The sequence below is a fragment of the Meleagris gallopavo genome, chromosome Z (assembly GCF_905368555.1).
Source record: "Meleagris gallopavo chromosome Z, MGAL_WU_HG_1.1, whole genome shotgun sequence".
Lineage (NCBI taxonomy): Eukaryota > Metazoa > Chordata > Aves > Galliformes > Phasianidae > Meleagris > Meleagris gallopavo.
Genome location: NC_139435.1, coordinates 72635742 through 72655064, shown reverse-complemented (window position 1 = coordinate 72655064; position 19323 = coordinate 72635742). Strand labels below are relative to the sequence as shown.

The 19323-nt window shown below is 39.8% G+C and overlaps 1 protein-coding gene across 8 annotated transcripts in view; it reads right to left on the bottom strand.

The window, feature by feature from the left end:
* The window catches only part of SEMA6A (semaphorin 6A), a 114599-nt gene that overhangs the window by 29978 nt on the left and 65298 nt on the right, over window positions 1-19323 (bottom strand). For 6 of the 8 annotated variants that reach the window (XM_085214393.1, XM_085214392.1, XM_085214390.1 and 3 more), the window contains 11 exons: window positions 18219-18338; window positions 17145-17233; window positions 16049-16266; window positions 12780-12911; window positions 9942-10097; window positions 8293-8469; window positions 7456-7596; window positions 7282-7362; window positions 5113-5171; window positions 3592-3612; window positions 3404-3454 (listed from right to left, as the gene is read on the bottom strand). In XM_085214393.1, coding sequence (XP_085070519.1) covers window positions 3404-3454; window positions 3592-3612; window positions 5113-5171; window positions 7282-7362; window positions 7456-7596; window positions 8293-8469; window positions 9942-10097; window positions 12780-12911; window positions 16049-16266; window positions 17145-17233; window positions 18219-18338 — 1245 coding nt within the window. The remainder of the gene's footprint in view (window positions 1-3403; window positions 3455-3591; window positions 3613-5112; window positions 5172-7281; window positions 7363-7455; window positions 7597-8292; window positions 8470-9941; window positions 10098-12779; window positions 12912-16048; window positions 16267-17144; window positions 17234-18218; window positions 18339-19323) is intronic. The other 2 variants (XM_085214395.1, XM_085214396.1) reach the window with 1 other exon arrangement.

Here is a 19323-nt window from a genome sequence, read left to right as displayed (position 1 = left end):
CTCCTAGCCCTTTCTCATTCAGTCACTGTTAAGCCTTTGCGGTGTACTGTATAGTTTGCAACATTGAGTGGATCTTTTTTTTCTTTTTCCCATCGCACCATTTTTACCACTCTGACTGTGTAAACTGGTTTTGCTACAGTTTTAAGAGTCTTTCCTTCTATGGCCAGCATCTCTATGGCTGGTACCTCTATGTTAGTATTAGCTAGAGTTTCATATATCTAAAAACCACAATCCCGCCTTTGTTTTAAAACAATCCATCTGAAAACTGCAGAGACAGTCCTTTTCAAACTGCTTTGTTCAGAGGAAATATGCAAAACTCAAAATAGACACACTTCAAAAAAGATCTGTTTTAGGTTGCTTCTACTGTTTGCAAAAACTCTTCATTTGGAGTGCTGTAACCAAGTAATAGAACCAGCATAAAAGCTCCTAGGGTCTACAGGCATGGGTAATGATTCAACAGGGCTGTGCTTCTGTAACTACAGCTCGTTTGGAAGTGCACTTGTAAAACAGAAAGAGATTTTTTCAGCTTTAAAACAAAGACAGGGATTCAATACGTATTTGATGGTTGCTCTAATATGCACAAGTCATTAGGATCTCAGAGGTTAAGACGTCCGCACACAATTCTATTAACAGCTATAGCAACCTAATTAGACAATTAGTAGGAAAGGCTAAATCAATACTACAAAGAGAGAAAGGGATATGGCTAGGGGGTAAGATAAGGGCCCAATTCACTAAGAACTGAATGTTTCCAACGATAATTGAAGCTGCTTACAATTTTATGGAAGAATCTAGGCTAATCTCTTTGTTTAAACATGCGTCTCTTTCACCATTCTTCTCTGACCTTCTGCAGCAGATCTTCAGCCTGCTGTTTTCTTCTTGAGTGCCAAAAGAGATATAATTGAACAGCCACCTGAGCGGGCTTTGCAGTTTGTTACTAGTTTACAACCGACCATGGGAGACTGCCCTAGAAAAAGGATCCCACCTGCCAAATTCAGGAGGATGCTAATGTAGGAACACAGCAGTAAAGGGCTTGATTCTCCTTTCAGTTACACTGCTACAGATAGGCAGTAAGTCCACCAAAGCGTGATGATTTGTGGTGGTGTAAATCAGCTGAAAGAGGTAATCAAGCTGTAAGACTTTTTTTTTTTTTTTTTTTTTTTTGCACCTGAAGCTTCAGATGCCTTTGGATATATTTAACCCAGCAAAAGCACTCTAAGCATTCACTTGATTGGCATCCTGATATATTGTAGTTCTGAGGTTTAATCTGAAATACCATTTAGTTACATATTTAACAGTAAAAGGCACCATTTATAAAATTTTAGTTTCCTCAAGAAAAAAAAAATATCACTCAGAGCAGATGTAATACTTAGCAAACGTGAGCATGTTTACCAAGACTGGTTGACTGTCTCGTGCTGGAATTCTTTATGCTCCTCATGTGGGAGATCAATAGAAGTAACCAGCTCTTTTTGTATTTTGTCCTGATAGGTGAAAAGAAAGACTGACTGCAGATATAGCAGTATTTCTACTAAACCTGTAAAAGGAAGAGCTGTCTTGCCTAGAGACCATGTACCAGGATCTACCTGTGTAGAGTCAATGAAAAAATCTGCAAACGATGCCACGAATGGGATTCAGCGTTCATGTTGGGTCATGATTTTCAACTCACATTTGGCAGTGGGATCCTACTTTATGAGCTGCATTCATTCATGCAAGGACAGTAGACTGGATTTCTTTTGTAACCTATGTTGCCTAGGACTGCAGCTTTTCTTCACTTTGCCACTCATTTGAACCATTTTTTTTCCCTGCTTTCTCAGTCAGACTAAAATATCGACTTTGGATGCAGTCTGTACTGATATGATAGCTGATGGGATACAGGTTTGCTGCCTACAGCTATAACTGTGCAGCCTTCAAACATAGTAGCAAAAATGCTAAGACGCTTCTGGCATGTTAACAATGGGCTCAAGGCCATTTTCTTTGTCTTTAGATTCAGCAGTATGGATTTTATTATTACTACTTATTCTTTAATTACTGCTCTGTGCCCTGGTTATATAGCAATTTCAACTGCAAGCTGTATGTGCAAACGAACCAATCAGTCTTTCATGCATTATGAAGTCTCAGCTTGCCTTTGATTTTGTATATTTCCCTCATTGGTTTTCATTATCATACTTGCAAACAAGTTTCACTTGCACATTTTCCATTTCCTGATTAAAAACAACATGGTAAATTTTATTTATTTCTTTATTTTAAATGCTGAACAGTACTGGTGTTATTTACATTCTGCTGCACTGTGTTATCATTGGTTCTGTTTGTACCTACATATTTTGCATGCACGAGGTGAAGGGATCAATCTAATGTGCTTCATCACTATTTCAAACTAGTCTACCTCCATTTATGTTCAGCTAAACGTAATAAAAAATAAAATATAGTTATTTTGCCCCAGCTCTAATGAACATTTATTCTTGAATAGCCGGGAAGTAATTTCACAAGTAAGTTCTCATCCCACATGGAAATTCACCATTGACTTCACTGCAAACAATATCACACATCCTTGTGAGCACTTATCATTGTTCAGGTTGCTGATAAGGAGAAGCTATTGCAAGATGAATCTAGGTTTGAATTTGAATTCATCACTTATTCTTCAGTAATTCCTCCAGAAGACACTTTGTACTCCCAGTGCCAATGTAACCCACTTCCAAACAAAGAACAAAGTGGTGCAAAGTACTGCAACTGCAGATTAACAGCTGCCTGGAGGGAAACTATTACCCTAGGCTGACAGAAATGCTTATTTTCAGCTTTGATCACCTAATTTGTTGTGCGAATTCAGTTTTTTACAGACCAGGCACCATGTGAGTATTGTGATACTGCACGAACGGATAACATAAATGATTCACTGCAGAAGTGACCGAAACTTTCGTAACTCAGGGTGTAACCCAATCTCAACTGATATGGTTAATGATTAATTTTTCTGAAGAGAGGTCTTTCTATCACCCAGGGACAGTTCTGATCCTTTCCCAAAGCTATCGTTGACTAGCTGCTGGAGCAGTCATGATACCAGCCTGAATACCCCATGAGTGGGATGTGAGCCATCTTGTTTTTCCCAGGGAACAGATAATATGCATCACTCTATCCAAGTCTTTCTGTGTTTGTGTATTCAGATGAAGCAAGCTCTTAATCATGTCTGCTGGAGTGCCAGTAAAATAAACCATTTTAAGCAGTTTTGAGAGAGGACTAGAAAAGAGGGAATGCAAATCAAGAGGCGTTACTTATTTTCACTTGTGATTAGTGAATTAGGCCCTCAGAGGCAAGACAAAACAAATAAGAAAAGGTTAATGGCTCTTTGACTAGAGGAACTACTAGTTAATACAAGGTTCCAGAGAGACTTTTTAAAAAACACCCATAAACTGACCATACACTGTGTTGTAAGACATTTCATAATCAGGTGAAGCAGTTGAAATGTCTATGAACAAAATAAATTGGGAAGAAAAAAAAAATAAGTAAGACAAAAAATATGAAAATACTTAAAAGTTAAGTAAAAAGTGATTCCTCCAGAATGGATTTGCTGTCAGTAAATAACAAAACTATGAACTTTCTTACCATTCAGGGCTACGAAGGAATCTGAAAGACAAATAACAGGGAAAAATCATTATTTCTCTCCCATTTTTTTCCTTTTTAGTACTTTACTGCTAGCAATCTTTTATGCTTCAGCTGATATCTGTATGTATGTGGTTATTATGCCAAGAACCTATGCAAAATGAGTATTCAGAAATACCTGAAAACAACACCTGACTTTAAACGCATTCATGGCTGGCTGGACCCACACAAGTAACACCAAATAGGAAGGCCAGCTTTCTCCCTGGCATGCTTTTTTTTTTTTTTTTTTTGCAAGGTTGAGTCCCATTCCAGTGTAAGGCACAATAAATATGCAACCAGTATCATGAGTTGATGAAGACAAAACTCACATGATCGAAGACCACATGAAGTAGTAAGATCAGCCAGATTAACATCCACCCCTGTGCAATGTCAAGGTTCATTGTACCATTTAGAGCTAAAGAGCTATTTAAGCAGCATATTTGTTCCTTGCTAGCTGCACAGGGATCTTTCTCCATGAGCACAATGTGCCCTTTCTAAATCACTTCTTCTCCTTTTATGTGCAGCTGATAGCCGATGGATTCCACTCCTGTCTAACCTATTTGCCCAAGAAGAGCAGAAATAAGTTGATAGTTGAAAAGGGCTAAGTTGTACCAGCTGGGAAATGACCTAGTTTTGGTGCTGTACTGTCTCACAGGGAGGAGAAGAGGAATTGTGTGTATGCCTCCTTCAAAAAACTTAGAGACAGTGTAAGTGACCCTATGTTAGGGGACAGGCAGAGGGAGGTGTAGCTGAGACAAAAGCACGGAGAGGCAGAAATCCTTGTAGACCCACAAGCACAATTATCACAATAGTAACTGAGGCTTGAACAAGGACAGGTTCTTTGTTCAGTACTTGTAAGCATTTCAGTGCTAAACCTAAATGTTTATGCTTCCAGCTCTTGCTGTCAGTATGTAAGGCTTACCATTAAAATTTCTTAGGCAGAAACATGGTGATTGACTCTTAACATTGTCACATTTTCCAGCCTGTGTGTAAAATTCACTAATATTCACAAACACAGCAACTCCCGCTTACTGATTCAGAACAAAAGCTAAAGGTATATTTCATTGTCTCCCTGATCTGCATAGGAGTGCAATTCAAGTCACAGTCTACACCAAGAAACCAAGCTCCTTCTTCACATCTACATAAGCAACCCAGGCACCATGACTGATAAAGACAGTGAACAACCAATTCATTACTTCATTGCTGTGATCAATATCCTCTAGAACGGAAGTCTTTTCATTATATAAAGTCCAGTGTTTGAATAAATCACACCAACTGGGCTATTTAAATACATCTAAACAACAGTTTCATTTCTGTTATCTTTAACTTCATCTGCATCTGCATCTTTAACTTCAGTTGCAATCCCTGTTGTGGCTTACACACTGCTGTACGAGAGCTTCCAATGCCTAACAGGTAACGGTGATTTTATGGCATTTAGAAAGATGCTGTTACACATGGTAAAAAGAAGGCAAAAGCTTTGCTTACTTTGGCAGTCCCCCAAGCCATCTGTATTGCCATGTTCTATGTCCTGCTCAAACACCAGCCTAAATAACAGAAAGAAACATAACAGCATGAGTAACAACTGTCACAGGCACTACCAGATAAAAAATTATTGCATCTGCAACTGAAATAAAGGCACATCATGAAACTGGATATTCCTTTGAAACTTTCCTGAAGTGTCAAAAAAAAAAAGAAAAAGAAAAAGAAAAAAAGAAAACACAGGCCTTCAAATTATTTGTCATCAGAAAGTGATTCCTTGGCTTCTTCTTTGAAAACCCACTGTGTATCTTTTTGTCAAGGGAGGCAAGCATTCATATCTTTCTAAATTGTTAACTATAAAAAAAAAATGACATTGTCAGGAGCAATTATGATCCTACCTTGACTTGTCCATACAGCATCAATACTTTGACCTAAGAAGGAAGCTAACCTATGGGTTAGGTACTGTGCTGGGGCAACAACCTGCATTTTCAAAATTATTTAAGTATTGCATCAGAAAAGATCTCAGGTCATAACATCCAGAGATCACAAAGTGAATTACAATGAATCTAAGAACCTCGAATGATAAATATGTACAGGCTTTCCTAGCTGGCATGCCCAACTTAGGCTTTTTAACCTGTGCCAGACATTTTGTGAAGCTGCTTTTCCAAGTTCCAAATATGGTAAAAGAGGAGTGCAAGAACCTTGGAAAACCTCCAGTACAAGCTTTTGTCTACATCAGTTAGGATCCTGCTGTTGAGGTATAATTATCCTTGCATATACATAATTCCCAGAACTGTGTTCTTAAAACTCCTGCTCAACTGTCACCTACTCCAGGATGGCACCTGTTATCTTGTTGGATAATTTAGAAGTTCATCAGACATCTGAAAGTTGATCTGCACCTTCTTCCTAAGTGCTATGCAATGGTAGAGAGTGACCTGCCTTGCTCACCTGCGGACTGCAGAACTACAAGTTACACTGCCTGTGTCTCATAGAATCACAGAGTTGGAAGGGACTGGAAGAGACCTCAGAAGATCATTTAGTCCAACCCCATGCTAGAACAGGATCCCTAGAATAGCTTGCAAAAGTGTCCTGATGAGTTTTTAAATACCTCCAGAGAAGGAGATTCCATAACTTCTCTGGGCAGCCTGTTCTAGTGCTCTTTTACCCTCAGAGAAGTTTTTTTTCTCATGGTCAAATGAAACTTCTCATAAAGCAGAAGAAGAAGAGCCACTTTTGACGGTAAGATGTGTAAGTCCCCTAAAACTTGTCATGGCCAAGTGCAAAAGTCTCAAGTACTTCAAGAATGCTGAGAAACCCTTAAATGTACAGAAGTGCACTTTAATGATATTCTATAAAATGACCAGCTCCCACTTCTGTGATAAAGTATATTCAGACAGATAAAGCAACAATATCCATAATGGACAAAACAACTGGAATTTAAACAGCTAATTAAGACCATGGAATAAACAAAGGAATAATAACTCATCAGTACAGAAGTAGGTTTAGGCTGGATAGGCTGTGAGGCTACTGTGGTTGTGTGATGTTTGTGCTACACTGGACGTAAAGCTGTACCCTCAGAGTGTCAGATGTAGCCCAGGAATATGATGTTTGAAACAGATCTGCTCACTATAAGGAGACTTAGGTAATCGTATTTATACAAAACTTCACAGAGTTTCTATTATTATGAAGTAATTAAATTCTACTGTTAAGGAAGGGGAAATCCAGCCCTTCTCTGAATCTACTTCAAGCTTTTTCTGTGCTCTGTGATTCCTCTTAGTAATGCATAGTAAATTAGAAGAACAGATTTTGTTTCCAGTGGACAAATTGCTACAGTAATCTAATTTGGATTCTACTGCCTCTTTAATCAGCTGTGATGGCTCCAGTGTGGGCTGGTCCAGACATAGCCATCCAGTTCCCTCTTTTCAACCACACGTGGGCTTTAGTACAGCTCTTTCATTTTCTTCTTCCTCTTCTTTCAGCAGTTACCAGTCAGCTGAGAGTTCACACCAAAAAAAAAAATAATTGTGAGAAATTTCAGAGAATGCAAACCGGGCAGGAACAAACACTTCACACATTTTTCTTCCCTGAGAGCCCCACATTTCAAAAAGCTCAGTCCAAGTCCCCCTGGCGCCACTGCCACCGCCTCGTATTTTTCCAGCAGGAGTCATTACTCACTTAGCACCAAGGACCAGCTGTGTGCACGCCCCACTCTCCTTCACCCAGCCGCAGTAGGGGTCTCTGGATGCTATGCAGGCCCTTGAGAAAAAAGCAGAGGAAGCATTTTGGAATGCTCTCATGCCTGGCACGCAGGCTTCTGACAAGAGGTTAAGTGCTGGCCAAAGTACATACTTTTTGCATTTGCCATGACGCTCACACCGCCCTAAGGGAACCTTGATGACACAGGTGGAGAAGGCAACGTAAAGGGCGCTGCTGGGTTTGTCAAGCTGCATAGCCACAATACGCTTGTCTTCCATGCCATCGTAACTGCACCTGATTTGACAAAGTGAGAAACAGTCACAAAGGAGTTCAGCTGGGAAACCAGATGAAAAACTAACGGTTCCTCAATCTGAACAGGAAACAGTGACCACCAGAAACAAAACCTGAACAAGACAAGGTGAAAGAATAAAAGTAGCCACTAAAAACACCAATAAAAAGGTGTACAACTAAGTATTCAAGTGCATGGTTCAAGGGAAGGAGAGGTGGAGAGAGACTGCAAACCAGACATGCATTCTAAGAGCCCTTCAGTTTTTACGTTTATTCTTCTCCAGCACTCAAAGTAATTGAAATTTCTGCATGCTTATGGCCCACTTCAGTGTCCCTTAAGGCATATTTAAGGAAGGCTAAAATGCCAGAAATTTCCCTTGGAGATTATCTTGCTGGTTGATGAGTTATTTGGAGAGGAATCATGCTTTTCATAGGATTAGAAAAATAATCTTCCTTTGCAGAATTTCTTTTAATTATCTGTCAACTGCTGCATAGGATGGGCTATTGTCTATACATACTGGGTGAAAAATATTTTATTTCAGTGTAGAGGCTGATAACCAGACATCCCTCCACACAATTTAAAACTACTCAAAAAAACTTGGCTTCTCTACCTACTTCCCTTTCCATGGGACAACTTGCTCTCCGGGAAATCAGAAGTGTCAAAAGTTACCCATACACGAGTAAAAAGAATCAGATACACACTTTTCAGGATTGTAGATGTTCATCTCCTCCAGGAAAAGGCTGTCGTTTAGGAAACCGCTGTTTCCTGTCCGTGCCAAGAACTTCAGGATGATTCCTTTCTCTGATCCCAAGAAAACCACAGTGTAGTTCTTAAATGGTCCAGCAGCAGAGTCGACAGCAATTTTGGTCAGGCGGTATCTGGAATAACAATACAGCATCTTGCATCATAGGGATTAGAACTGCTGCTTATTTTATCACTTTTTCCACTTAAAATATCTGTGAGACAGCCTTTGGGAGATCATATAACATATTTAAGCACTTTTTCTAGCTGAATAACCCTGTAAGTCAACACAGACTGCACCAGTTTGGCTGCCCAAATGGTAGGGAATTTCCATGTGCTTGTGTGCATGTCCAGATGTCAGTTAGCAAACATATCTGCAGCAGCAAACCTCAAGCAGAAGGCTGGAGAACTATTGAGAGGCTGAGGCAATTTAGGAATTATCCTTCCAAACAAAAGCAAAGTACTAGCTTGATGTCTTCTACAGGCAGGGAAAGAAAATCAGCATTGTTATTTGTGCTTTGGATTTTTTAATTTCAAGCTCCACCACATTAAGAAGGAGAATAATTATAATGGATCTGCATTCAATTTTTTGTCAGGAAAAGTTGTGTTAGTGCTGAGAAGCTAAATTTCTTTTTTTTTTTTGACTAAAAATAATCATGTAGCAACCACTAACTGATTGTACTGCCAAAATGATATCTAACTGTGGGATCACAGAATTTACTGAGAGTGAGTGCTGGGATTTGATACCATGGGTTACCTGGTACTGGAGGTCAAAAAAAACCAATGTGCAGAGCATGTTGCTCTCATCTTTGGCCAGACACACATTACTAAAATGCAACATGGCAATATTGCATGGCAATGCAGCTGGGTAATATTGCATCAGGACTTTGTGAACCCAACTTCTGTTCTGAAGTACTGAAGTCTTGATACAAAATTCCACTCTTGTACAAAGGAAGAGAGGAAAATAGGCCAAATTTTTTCAAATTACTCCATTTACAGCTGAAGGGTAGATAAGTAGTTTAGTGTTCACAGCATGACATGAGAGTGGGAACATATTTACAGAGGGAGAGTATGGAGTATTTGAGGCTTGCTGATTTATGAGTCTTTGTTCAAATCTCCTCTTCATTATTTTTCTCTTGTAATAGAAAGGATACAGATTATGTGGTTAGTTTTCACTCTACAGTTCTCTGAGCAGTAATACATACTAGCATACAGCAGAACAGACATCTTCATATCCTGTGAACATATCCTGGCAGGCGTGTTTGTATCCTGTATATGTATCCTTGGACTATCTGTTGATCCTTGCCTGAAGTTTTCTACAGAGCTGTCTCAAACACTGACCCATAAGCCAAGAGGCAGGTCAGCCTTCCCTGCACTGCATTTGCTCCACAATCCAGTTTTAGCACAGAGTAGTTGGAAAGGATTAAGATTTTTCCTCTTGGAAGCTGCTCAGGAAGTTCTACAGCATCTGGTCAGCACTACCATTTTTCCTACCTGGAGTCATGCCCAGCATACCATGGGTGTCTACAGAATTTGAGAGTATTGTAAACAAGACCATTAGCACAACCTGACAGCCACAATGAGGAAGAGTCCATTCGGTGGTACTTACCTGACCATCGTTCTCAGGAACCAGGGTCGATTGACAATAGAAGGTACAGCCTCATCCATCAGTGGGTGTGTTTTGATGAAGTTCAGAGTATCATCTGGGAACTCACTAGAGGTTGCGTATTTTTCTAATGATGTAGAGCCAGCACAACAACCTGGTCTAAATAAAACAAAAACGTAAAGTGAGAACACTTACTTGATACGTGTGTAAATCTCCTTTCTATAACAACTGTCACGACACCCTCAGTGAAATCTGGTGTGCACTGCAAGAGTTTAAAAGAAGGATTGAGAAGTATGTTCGGCTTGTTCAAACCCTCAGGGAAACCCCAAACCCTGCTCTAACTGCCAGTCAAAGGTACTTCCATGATGCACCTAAAAACACAAACACATTTCTTTAGCAGGAGTTTGACATGGATTTTAGTCTATTCACTCACATGGAGCCTAGCTACTGTATGTTTGTATTTGATTTGATGCTGTTCACTGGCATAGATGTTCTGATCTGTATCTTGCCTACTTGACTGTTCTTCCATAAAATAAAATTAGTCTTTAGCATAGAGAGGGAAATTGCTTTTATAAAATGGGTGGAAGGATGCTGCCTTCAAAACTGTCTGGTAGAAAGAAGACTTGAAGACCAAGACCCAGCAAATAGCCATGTGAGCATTGGTTTTATCCTTTAAGTAGGTCTGGACAAGAGAACTTAAGTGTTATAGGACATGAAGGACATCCACTAAGACACTGCTGAATCATTTTGGACAATTTAAATGCAAATCTACTTATTGCATTCCTAAAATCTGCCTTCCTCTTCGATCTAACTTAACCTTCCTGCCTCAACAGGTAATCACAAAACTGGAAGCCTCATATTATTTGCCTATTATTAAGATTTTGTGGATTATTTTCTCCAGAATTTCATTTGATCTAATTTCCTGGATCATTATGATTCCTCAGCCTTTGAATCGCTGTGAGATGAGAAGACAAAAGATGGATCATCCACGTATAAACACTCTGCAGAGTTCAATCTTCATCTGATCTGAAGTGGGTAGGGCCACTGACATCAATGGAATAGTGCTACCTTGAACATATCTGCCACTCAGATTTAGATAAATGTTCAAACCTTAGGTAATTAAATGTAATGTGGGTAGGAAGGGAATAACTTCGTCAGTGCCTTTAGTCCTGCACTGTTCTGTGTGCTTGCCAGGTCCAAAATATTCTGATTGTTTTGTAACTACATATGGAATTTACAATAGAGGACAAATCAAGGCCATCACTAGATCCTTGCAAAAGCACTGATTCAATAGGTGAAATTCTCTAGGGAGCACCTACGCTTTCTGGCACCACAGTGCCTAGGCTTTCTCCATATCTAATCTAGAGGCTTATTTCTTCCTAAATCCTAATCACATGATTGGATTAACCCTATTTTAATCTTGAGTGGCTCAGTTGAGTAAACATAAAACTGAGTAAACCCTCCTCTTCATCTCAGCAAAAAAGGGAAGCAGGGCCCCTGAAATTTTCCAGCATGTCTCTGAGAAATGTTACGATCAACAAGAGCATTAATGTTTCTGCACCATCTTAAGATATCCAAACAGAAATGACCCTATTTCAAAGTCATCTTTTGCCTCTCTTCTGAATTTCAACACGAGTTACAAGTAATTATTATTTTATGTAGCAGACTGATGGCCAAGTATTGTATTAAACATTTCACTCATTCAGTATTATCTCCTACTGACTCAGAAGAAGCAATACTGTCCCATCTTCAGCTATTAGCCTGCCATTGGACTGTCTCACAAACTTATGTAACTTTCTCTTCTCCCTTTCCACTAACAAGAAGGAACATTATTCTTTGTCCTTGTCCTTCTTCCTTGCCAATATTCTATGCAGGACTACCATTTTCAGATAAACGACCTTAGAATTCTCAAGCCATCTTACTCTAACAAAGCAGATCATCAAGTCAGTGAGTTGTTGAAGCACTGCAAAAAGGAGAAGAAAACCTATGCAGGCAGGTGCCTTTCTAGGGTTCAGACTGAAAATAGAAACAGAACTGATGAGATTTTTTCAGGCACTTCCAAGTTCTTCTCCTGACTGACAGCCTCAGAATAAACACGGCATGGGGACAGTATACTTGACAAATCTTGAAGATGATGGGCCAAATCTGGACTTATGTAGAAGCCTAGTTGCCACCACAAAGTTTTAGATTTATTATTTTTTTAATTTATAAAGGATATCACAGATGATATAAAACATATATTAAAGTGATAGCATGGCTCTAAAATAAGTGAATTTCATCTGTTTGTTTACATCGTATTCTCAGAGCAAAATGCCACTGGTGAAAATGGGTTAACAAGGGGCTGTCAATAACAAAATGGATGCACGTAGGAAATATGAAGGGAGTATAAAAATAGACCTACATGCAAACAGGAGAGAAGTGAAATTGGAAAAACAGCTCAGAAGGAATGAGATAAAACTTGTCTCCATTCTAATGGAATGCTGCTTCTCCTACTCCTGTCCTCCCAACCCAGATACATTTTCTGTGTCAAGTAAATTGTTTGTTAGCCCAGAATTAGTGCAGTCTTTTCTATGAAATACACTCTTTACTGAACCAGTGTGCAACAGGTAACTTTTCAACTGGCTTTTATTCTGACCAAGTGCATCCAAATCTGGCTTGTTTCACATTACACAAATCTGGCTTTAGTGGGAAAATTCTCACTACTGCACAAATGCAATTTTACTCATCTATTTCACTTCCACAATATATATCTTCATTCATATCTGTACTTCAAAAGGCTATTCAGATTGTCAAAGACTCTGGACGCAGCAGCAGAACAATATTACTACGCACAAGGCATACCTGGGTTTGGGCACTCTTTCATCAGGAACCGGTGTCCATGTGGAGTCTGGAGACTTTTGTTCTTTGAATCTCCCAGTGAATACATTGGCAATGTCAAGCATGTCATAGGCACAGACTGCAGAGCCAGGGATGCTGCAAAGTGATATTTCCCAGAAATTGTTACTCACTCTGCAGTTATGCATAAAATCTTGAGTGAAAAACATGCTGTATAGAAGTCTTCCTGTCACAGGCTACTCAATTCTGAACTCTGTAACCTCTGAGTATTGACAGGAAAAGCCAGCTCCATGGAAAAGACTGAAATGTACCAATCAGCAGACAGCTCCTGCCAGCACAATTTGTTTCAAAGCCTCTATAGAGAAAATTAATTGCAATAATCTTGAAAAGGGAACAGAATCTGGAAAAACTCTGTGTATGACTGGTAATGCATGAGGAGTAGCAGCTACTCTCACTTACTTCCATTATTTGGAAATTTAAGTTCTTGTAAGTCACAATATTTTCTCAGTACGAATTCTCACAGTCCCTGTCAGGCCTCAGAAATACCTTGTAGACAGATCAGAAGTTGGAGCTGATCAAACTGGAAGTGTACTGCACTGTGCCATTTGCATTTGCACATTATTACTCCATCCTCTTACAGCCTCATCTCCATCAGGTTTTCCCAGTGGAAAGAAGTTAACTGTGCTCAGCAATTTGCTTAACTCAATCACTCAGTGAGGTGTAAAGAGCTTGTAGAAGCAAACACTGTTGTACTTTTAGATGATAAAGTTGTAAATTTGCAAGCAAGTGCATGGTAGCATTGTCTAAACATAATTACAACCTTACCTACTTACTTTCTGAAAAGCTTAGGATTTTCCCATGGTCACTCACTTGGAAGCATGAATTATTCATTTATCCACCTCTCACTTTTTACACATTAACTACTGTATTCATGTCTGATTTCTCTGCTTGATTTTATCAGATAAATAGCATGAATCTAACTGGCTGAAGTCTTTCAATCCTGCTTTTAGCTAGTAGGCTATTACACACCAAAGAGAAAATGTAGGAACTGTAATACTGTTTCAGAGAATAAAGTTAAACTTATAAGGGTGCATAAATTGATAAGAAAATAATTGTTTGAATATTAAGAGATTCTGAAATGCTTATTACTGAGCAAAACAACACGTAGGGAGATAATAATAGTCCAACTTTGATCTCCACAGGCTGGGTGTTTATATGGAAGGAAACTTACTTCAAAGCTTTTCACTAACGTGATACTACACAGCGATTGTTATAAGGAGAGGCAGCCACCTGTATTTTGATGTAAGGGTCAGTCGGGGGCGTACTTGGCTGCAAACAAGACCACATCCTAAGGCACAGCAATTCCCACTTCAGATAGGTCTTGCATATTGCTGAATTAAGCCGTAAATCAAAAACAATCCTAATATCTCCAGGCTTACTATGTAGATGTGCAGAGAGCTGTCCTCAATACACGTTTCCGAAGTGATGGAGGGATCACTGCTGAGAAGGCTGCAAAATCCTTTTCTATGAGGGATGGCAATTAGCAGGTCCACGGTGCCATAAAACAATGTGGATAGAGGACTGTGGGTCACAGCCAAGCAATCTCTCACGCACTAACTACAAGCCATCACCAGCTCCCACCCTGGCTGATATCAGATTGAACTGTGGGATCTTTTCCAGATCACTCTAGGGGGATGTTCTCGTTCCAGAGATGAAAGGCATGTGCTGAAGCTTTTCCTCAGGGAAGAAGGAATCAGAGAGAGGTGTCCGTGTCAGTGGTAAGTCTGTTTTTGAGATGTCCCCTAGGCTATGTGCCTTCCTGTCATCTCCAATGCCAGGCAAAAAATGGTGCCCATAAATAGGATCTTGATTTTAGAACCGAGTACTCAGATTTTAAAACGCAGGGTTTAAAGTAAATGATTTTTCATGACACACCACAGAAAATACTAGCAGAGTAGAAAGACATCTCAATTTATAGGTAATCCCAGGATACTGTATATTTGCTGATGATGATTCTCCATTTGCTTGTTTTTATTAGGACATTTTGCATAAGAAGAGATCATCTTAATTTAAAATTTTATTCCCTGGTGACCTAATTTTTCTCTTGAAGTTCCTATTATTTTGATGTCAAAAGAAGTGATTAAAAAATAGAGGGCTGGGCTTACTCTCATTTGAATTCAGCTTTCTGCATGATCTTACTATGGCCAGGCTTCGACAAAAGGTGGCACGTGTGCAGTAAAACGAGATGAATTTCAGCAATAAAATTCCCCTTTCAGCTCAAGCATTACCCTGTGAATCAGCAATATATCTTTTAATTATACTATGAATGCTTTTCTAACTTCTCCACGAGACCTTGATAATTAAGATAGTTACTGTTATAATAACTTCTGGAGAAACACATATCATGTATAACAGCAATAAATTCTTAACATGTGAACCGAAGCATTTGGAAACCACATGTACAATGAAACACAGGTGCTTGAGGAATTACTCCCCTTACTGGTACCTCTTTGCTGTGTTACAGCTCTGCTTAAGCAAGATTGGGACTCCTGAGTGTCGATTCCGCAGCATGAAGACATGCTGATGTGGTGAGGAAAATGAAGAGTCTTTTTGTTTAGCAGAGCTCCTCCTTTCCCTCTTGCTCTCCAAAAAAAAAAAAACCATCATGGCTCCAGGGAGGTAAAAATTCATAAGACTGGCTGGCTAAGTGTGAGGAGTTCAAGACATCCCTCTATGAAAATAAATGGTGGGAGAAGGAATTGACAGACTTTGAAGCTCTATCCAGCCTCTCTGCTTCCCTTGTTCTGATCCGGAGAACTTCCTCTGCACCCTGCAACAAGGCTGAGGTCCGTGGCTTTCCCAGGGGAGAATACAAGAGCCAACAGAGATCCAAGAAACACAGAGAAATAGGATGCAAATGGGACAGACTCGTCCTTTCTTCACAAGAAAGGAAAACTGTATTTTCTCTTTGTAGTAACATTCTGAGGGTTATACTCTGCAAAACTTGGTGGCTGGTCTGAATTATTCTCACGTAAAGAAAATGTGCAAGGAACACGTCCAGATTATAAATGTTTGAAAGCTGTTCTAAATTATCAGATATAAAAAGTAGTAAGCAATGCCAGGGTATCTTAAAATGAAACACAAACTATCGGTAAGTGCATGGTACATAATAATTACATTGTATGAGCAATCACTTCTTGGATCTTTATAGAGTAAGAAGTAACTGCAATGAAAAGCAAAACGTAAAGGAAACAAAAGATTATTACGCCTATTACCTGTTATATGGAGTGGAGAAGGTTGCTAAAACAACATCCCGGCCATTGAAATGGATAACATCTGTAACTGCCTGCAGTATGTTGAAGTAGAAGTGTGAATCACCCGGAACTGAGCAGTTCAAACGAGCCTTGAGGAAGGAAGTCCACTGTTTTTCCAGCACTCTCTGAGATCCTCCCATATCATTTTTGCAAACCTGAGCCACCCTCGGGAAGACTACCTGGAAGGAGTATAGCAAGAATATTAGAGAAAAAGAAATGTTTAACTCGAAGACTATAGGAATTCTGCATTTGAAACATTTGAAACGACACAGCAAGGTGCTTAATTTAATCCCATGTTTCCATAATCTGTGGCAATAAGAAACAGAGAAAAATTCAGTTCTGGAACAGCATGTTATAGATGATAAGGCTGTGGCATTTAATACACAGCCATAAATCCTTCAAGAGATCTGTTCTCAACCCAAATAAAACTCATTTCCATACAGACTGCTTAGCTTTCTATTTCCCCAAACAATAGCACATTTTATATTCACAGTCTCTGCAACCCACACTGCCTGCTCTGACTCTTGTATTTTCAGCACTTAAAAGCTATGCAAATCTTGCTGGGCTTTTATTCCTCCCCTTCACCTTTCTGACCTTGGTCAGTTTCTCTGACTGCTTATTCAGAAACCTATTATGAAATTCACAAAAATGCAGTAAATGTTTAATTATTTTTTGAAGAATGGCAGAACACAAAATTTCTCCCCTCGATTACTCAAATTCAGATTTCTTAAAGACAAATACCGCCTTGCTTTAGAAGCCATCTTAAAGCACACTGAATGTAGTACATTTGCCTTGTGCTTTGTATGATTGGGAAAAGAGATTCCAGCGTTAAGTCACCACTGTCAGAAACCCCATCTCCTTTCAAGACAGTGCAGTGTTTCACTCCTGCCCACCTTTTGGCTTGAGCGATAGGAAACTTCTCAAAATGATGACCCTGTCATCATGATTTATGGTTTTCATTTCAAGGTCATTCCTAATAGCACCAGTCCAAGAATAGCATATGTTTTTCTCCTCCTGAATGTCACTAAGTCATCTGAGGCAATGTTTTCACCCTTACCTTTCCCATGCTGTTGTATTCCACTGCTATTTCCCGGAAGAAGAAGTAAATATAATTGCCGTAGTCCACTGCCTGGACAAAGTATGGTTCTAGGAAAAAGACAAGACATTCCATGTGCAGCATATAGCATGCAAGCACTATGTGTGCAGAAAGAAGCATTCACATTAATGCTGAAAATTTAAACCCCACTTGAGGCAAGCCTTTCTAGTTTGCAGAACTGAGAGGAGCTCCTGCTTGGGACGCAGCACCACTGGGGGCCAGCCTGCAGAAAACTTCTGCAAGGCTGTGGAGTGTTTGCCACTGCACGTTTGCACAGCATGGTGGGCAAAGAAAGGCAAAGAGGCAGTGTGTAGTGCATGCCTGGGGCTTCAAACACAGCTCTTTATGGCCTGCAGGCTGTATGTGGAGGGAATAACAAGCCATGTTAGTGTTTCTGCTCATACATGTCTGCAGCAACAAGCAAAGTGGGACTGCTAATGTCAACACCTGGCAAAACATTTCTGCATGCAGAAAAAGCCTTCAAACTATGGCTTTACTCACTGTTAAAATCACCCTAAATGTTAACTGTTCATAACGCCTACGTGAAGCTAAACAGCACCATTCTTAACAATGAGGGCATTTAGAACACACATTGCCTAATTCAATGGCAGCTGCACAGTACCTAGGGAATACAATAGGAAGGCTTTGTGCAATATTCCTATAATTTTATTTTTCACTGACGAATCTTAATGTTGCAGGACAAGTTCCCTATCCTTCACAAAGCTGGTACCCAATATGCTGCCAGGGAAGGGAGAGCTTCAGACACAGACTGAACACACAAAGTACACTGAGCCCTGAAAATTCCAGCCTTTGCATCCAACAGCTGTAAATTGACGACTTCAGCTTGGAAAGCTCTTTGGACTATATTCATGTCTACTATGCTCTCATTTTATGTCAAGTCCGATAGCTTGGGGTGGTGAGAAGAGGAAAAACAGATAAGTAGATCAGTGTAAGAGATGCTATTTAGCTCCTCTTTCAGGAACCCAGGACTGTCATCAGAGATGCGGCTTTCCCATGTTTTGTTTATTTATCTACCTTTCAACCACTTTGAGTCATGTTTCACTGTCCGCAGAGTTGGGCTTTCTCCAAGGCTCCGGTATATGACTGCATCTATTGCTAGGAAGTCAGTCACTGTGGCAGAATACAGCTTTCCCTCTGGGGAGGAAGAAAAGAAGAAACAGGGTGGGGAGTGACAGGAATACTGTAATTACTTTTGCTCACTAATCAAACGAGAATCTTCTTTAAGAAAACTGATGTGAAAGAATCCAAATAGGTAAATGGGATTGAACATAAATTTTTAAACCGAGGTATGTTGTGGGAGAAGAAACCTCACAAAGCAGTTCTTCACCAGTTAAGCTAAATCATACTTAATCTGCCCTACCCAATTTATCAGCAAATGTCTCTAGCTCAATGCTCATAAATTCCGCGTGTGCATGTGAGCAAAATAAATATGGAGAAGCCTCAACAGAAATTAGTTTTAACCAGGAGAGAAAAGCAGACAGGTCTTGGGGACTGCCAGCTAACTGGCACTTATTCGAGTTTTTCACGCTGTGAGTACTTCTGGGCCAAAGATCACTAGTTAAAAATTCAGAATTGTGCAGGGAGCTAAGGCAAAGCAGAGATGCGATGAAATGAAGGAGGACTGCCTATCCATGTTTTTCTTCTAAAATGGTGGTTTAGGTCATTGCAACATGATTTATCAATTTCTCTCTCTTAAAGAATGCTGGAGGACTAGTGGTAAGAAAGGGACTGTAGACTGGAACCCCAAGGACAACCAAAAGATGCAAAACTATCTAAAGATAAATGCATGACCTTTGTCTGTAATTTAAACTGATACTGATGGTCAGAACTGTTCACAGGTCACGATGACTTGGTACTGATTTCCCTTACAAGGCAGACCTTGGAACCATGGTGGCTGGTAGGAGAACAAGTGTCATGGCATGAGGCCGGCACCTTGAATCTCTGTTGTGTCTACAAAATATCAGAACAGCATGCATCTAAGATAACAGGTTTCCTGGGGCATTTACAGTGCTTACTGCATGTGCAGAGAGCCCCTTTTGATAAGAAGTTCTTCTCACTGCACCTACAGTCAATGTTTAATTTCAGCTTGGGATTTAAAAATCATGACTGTTTTTGCTAG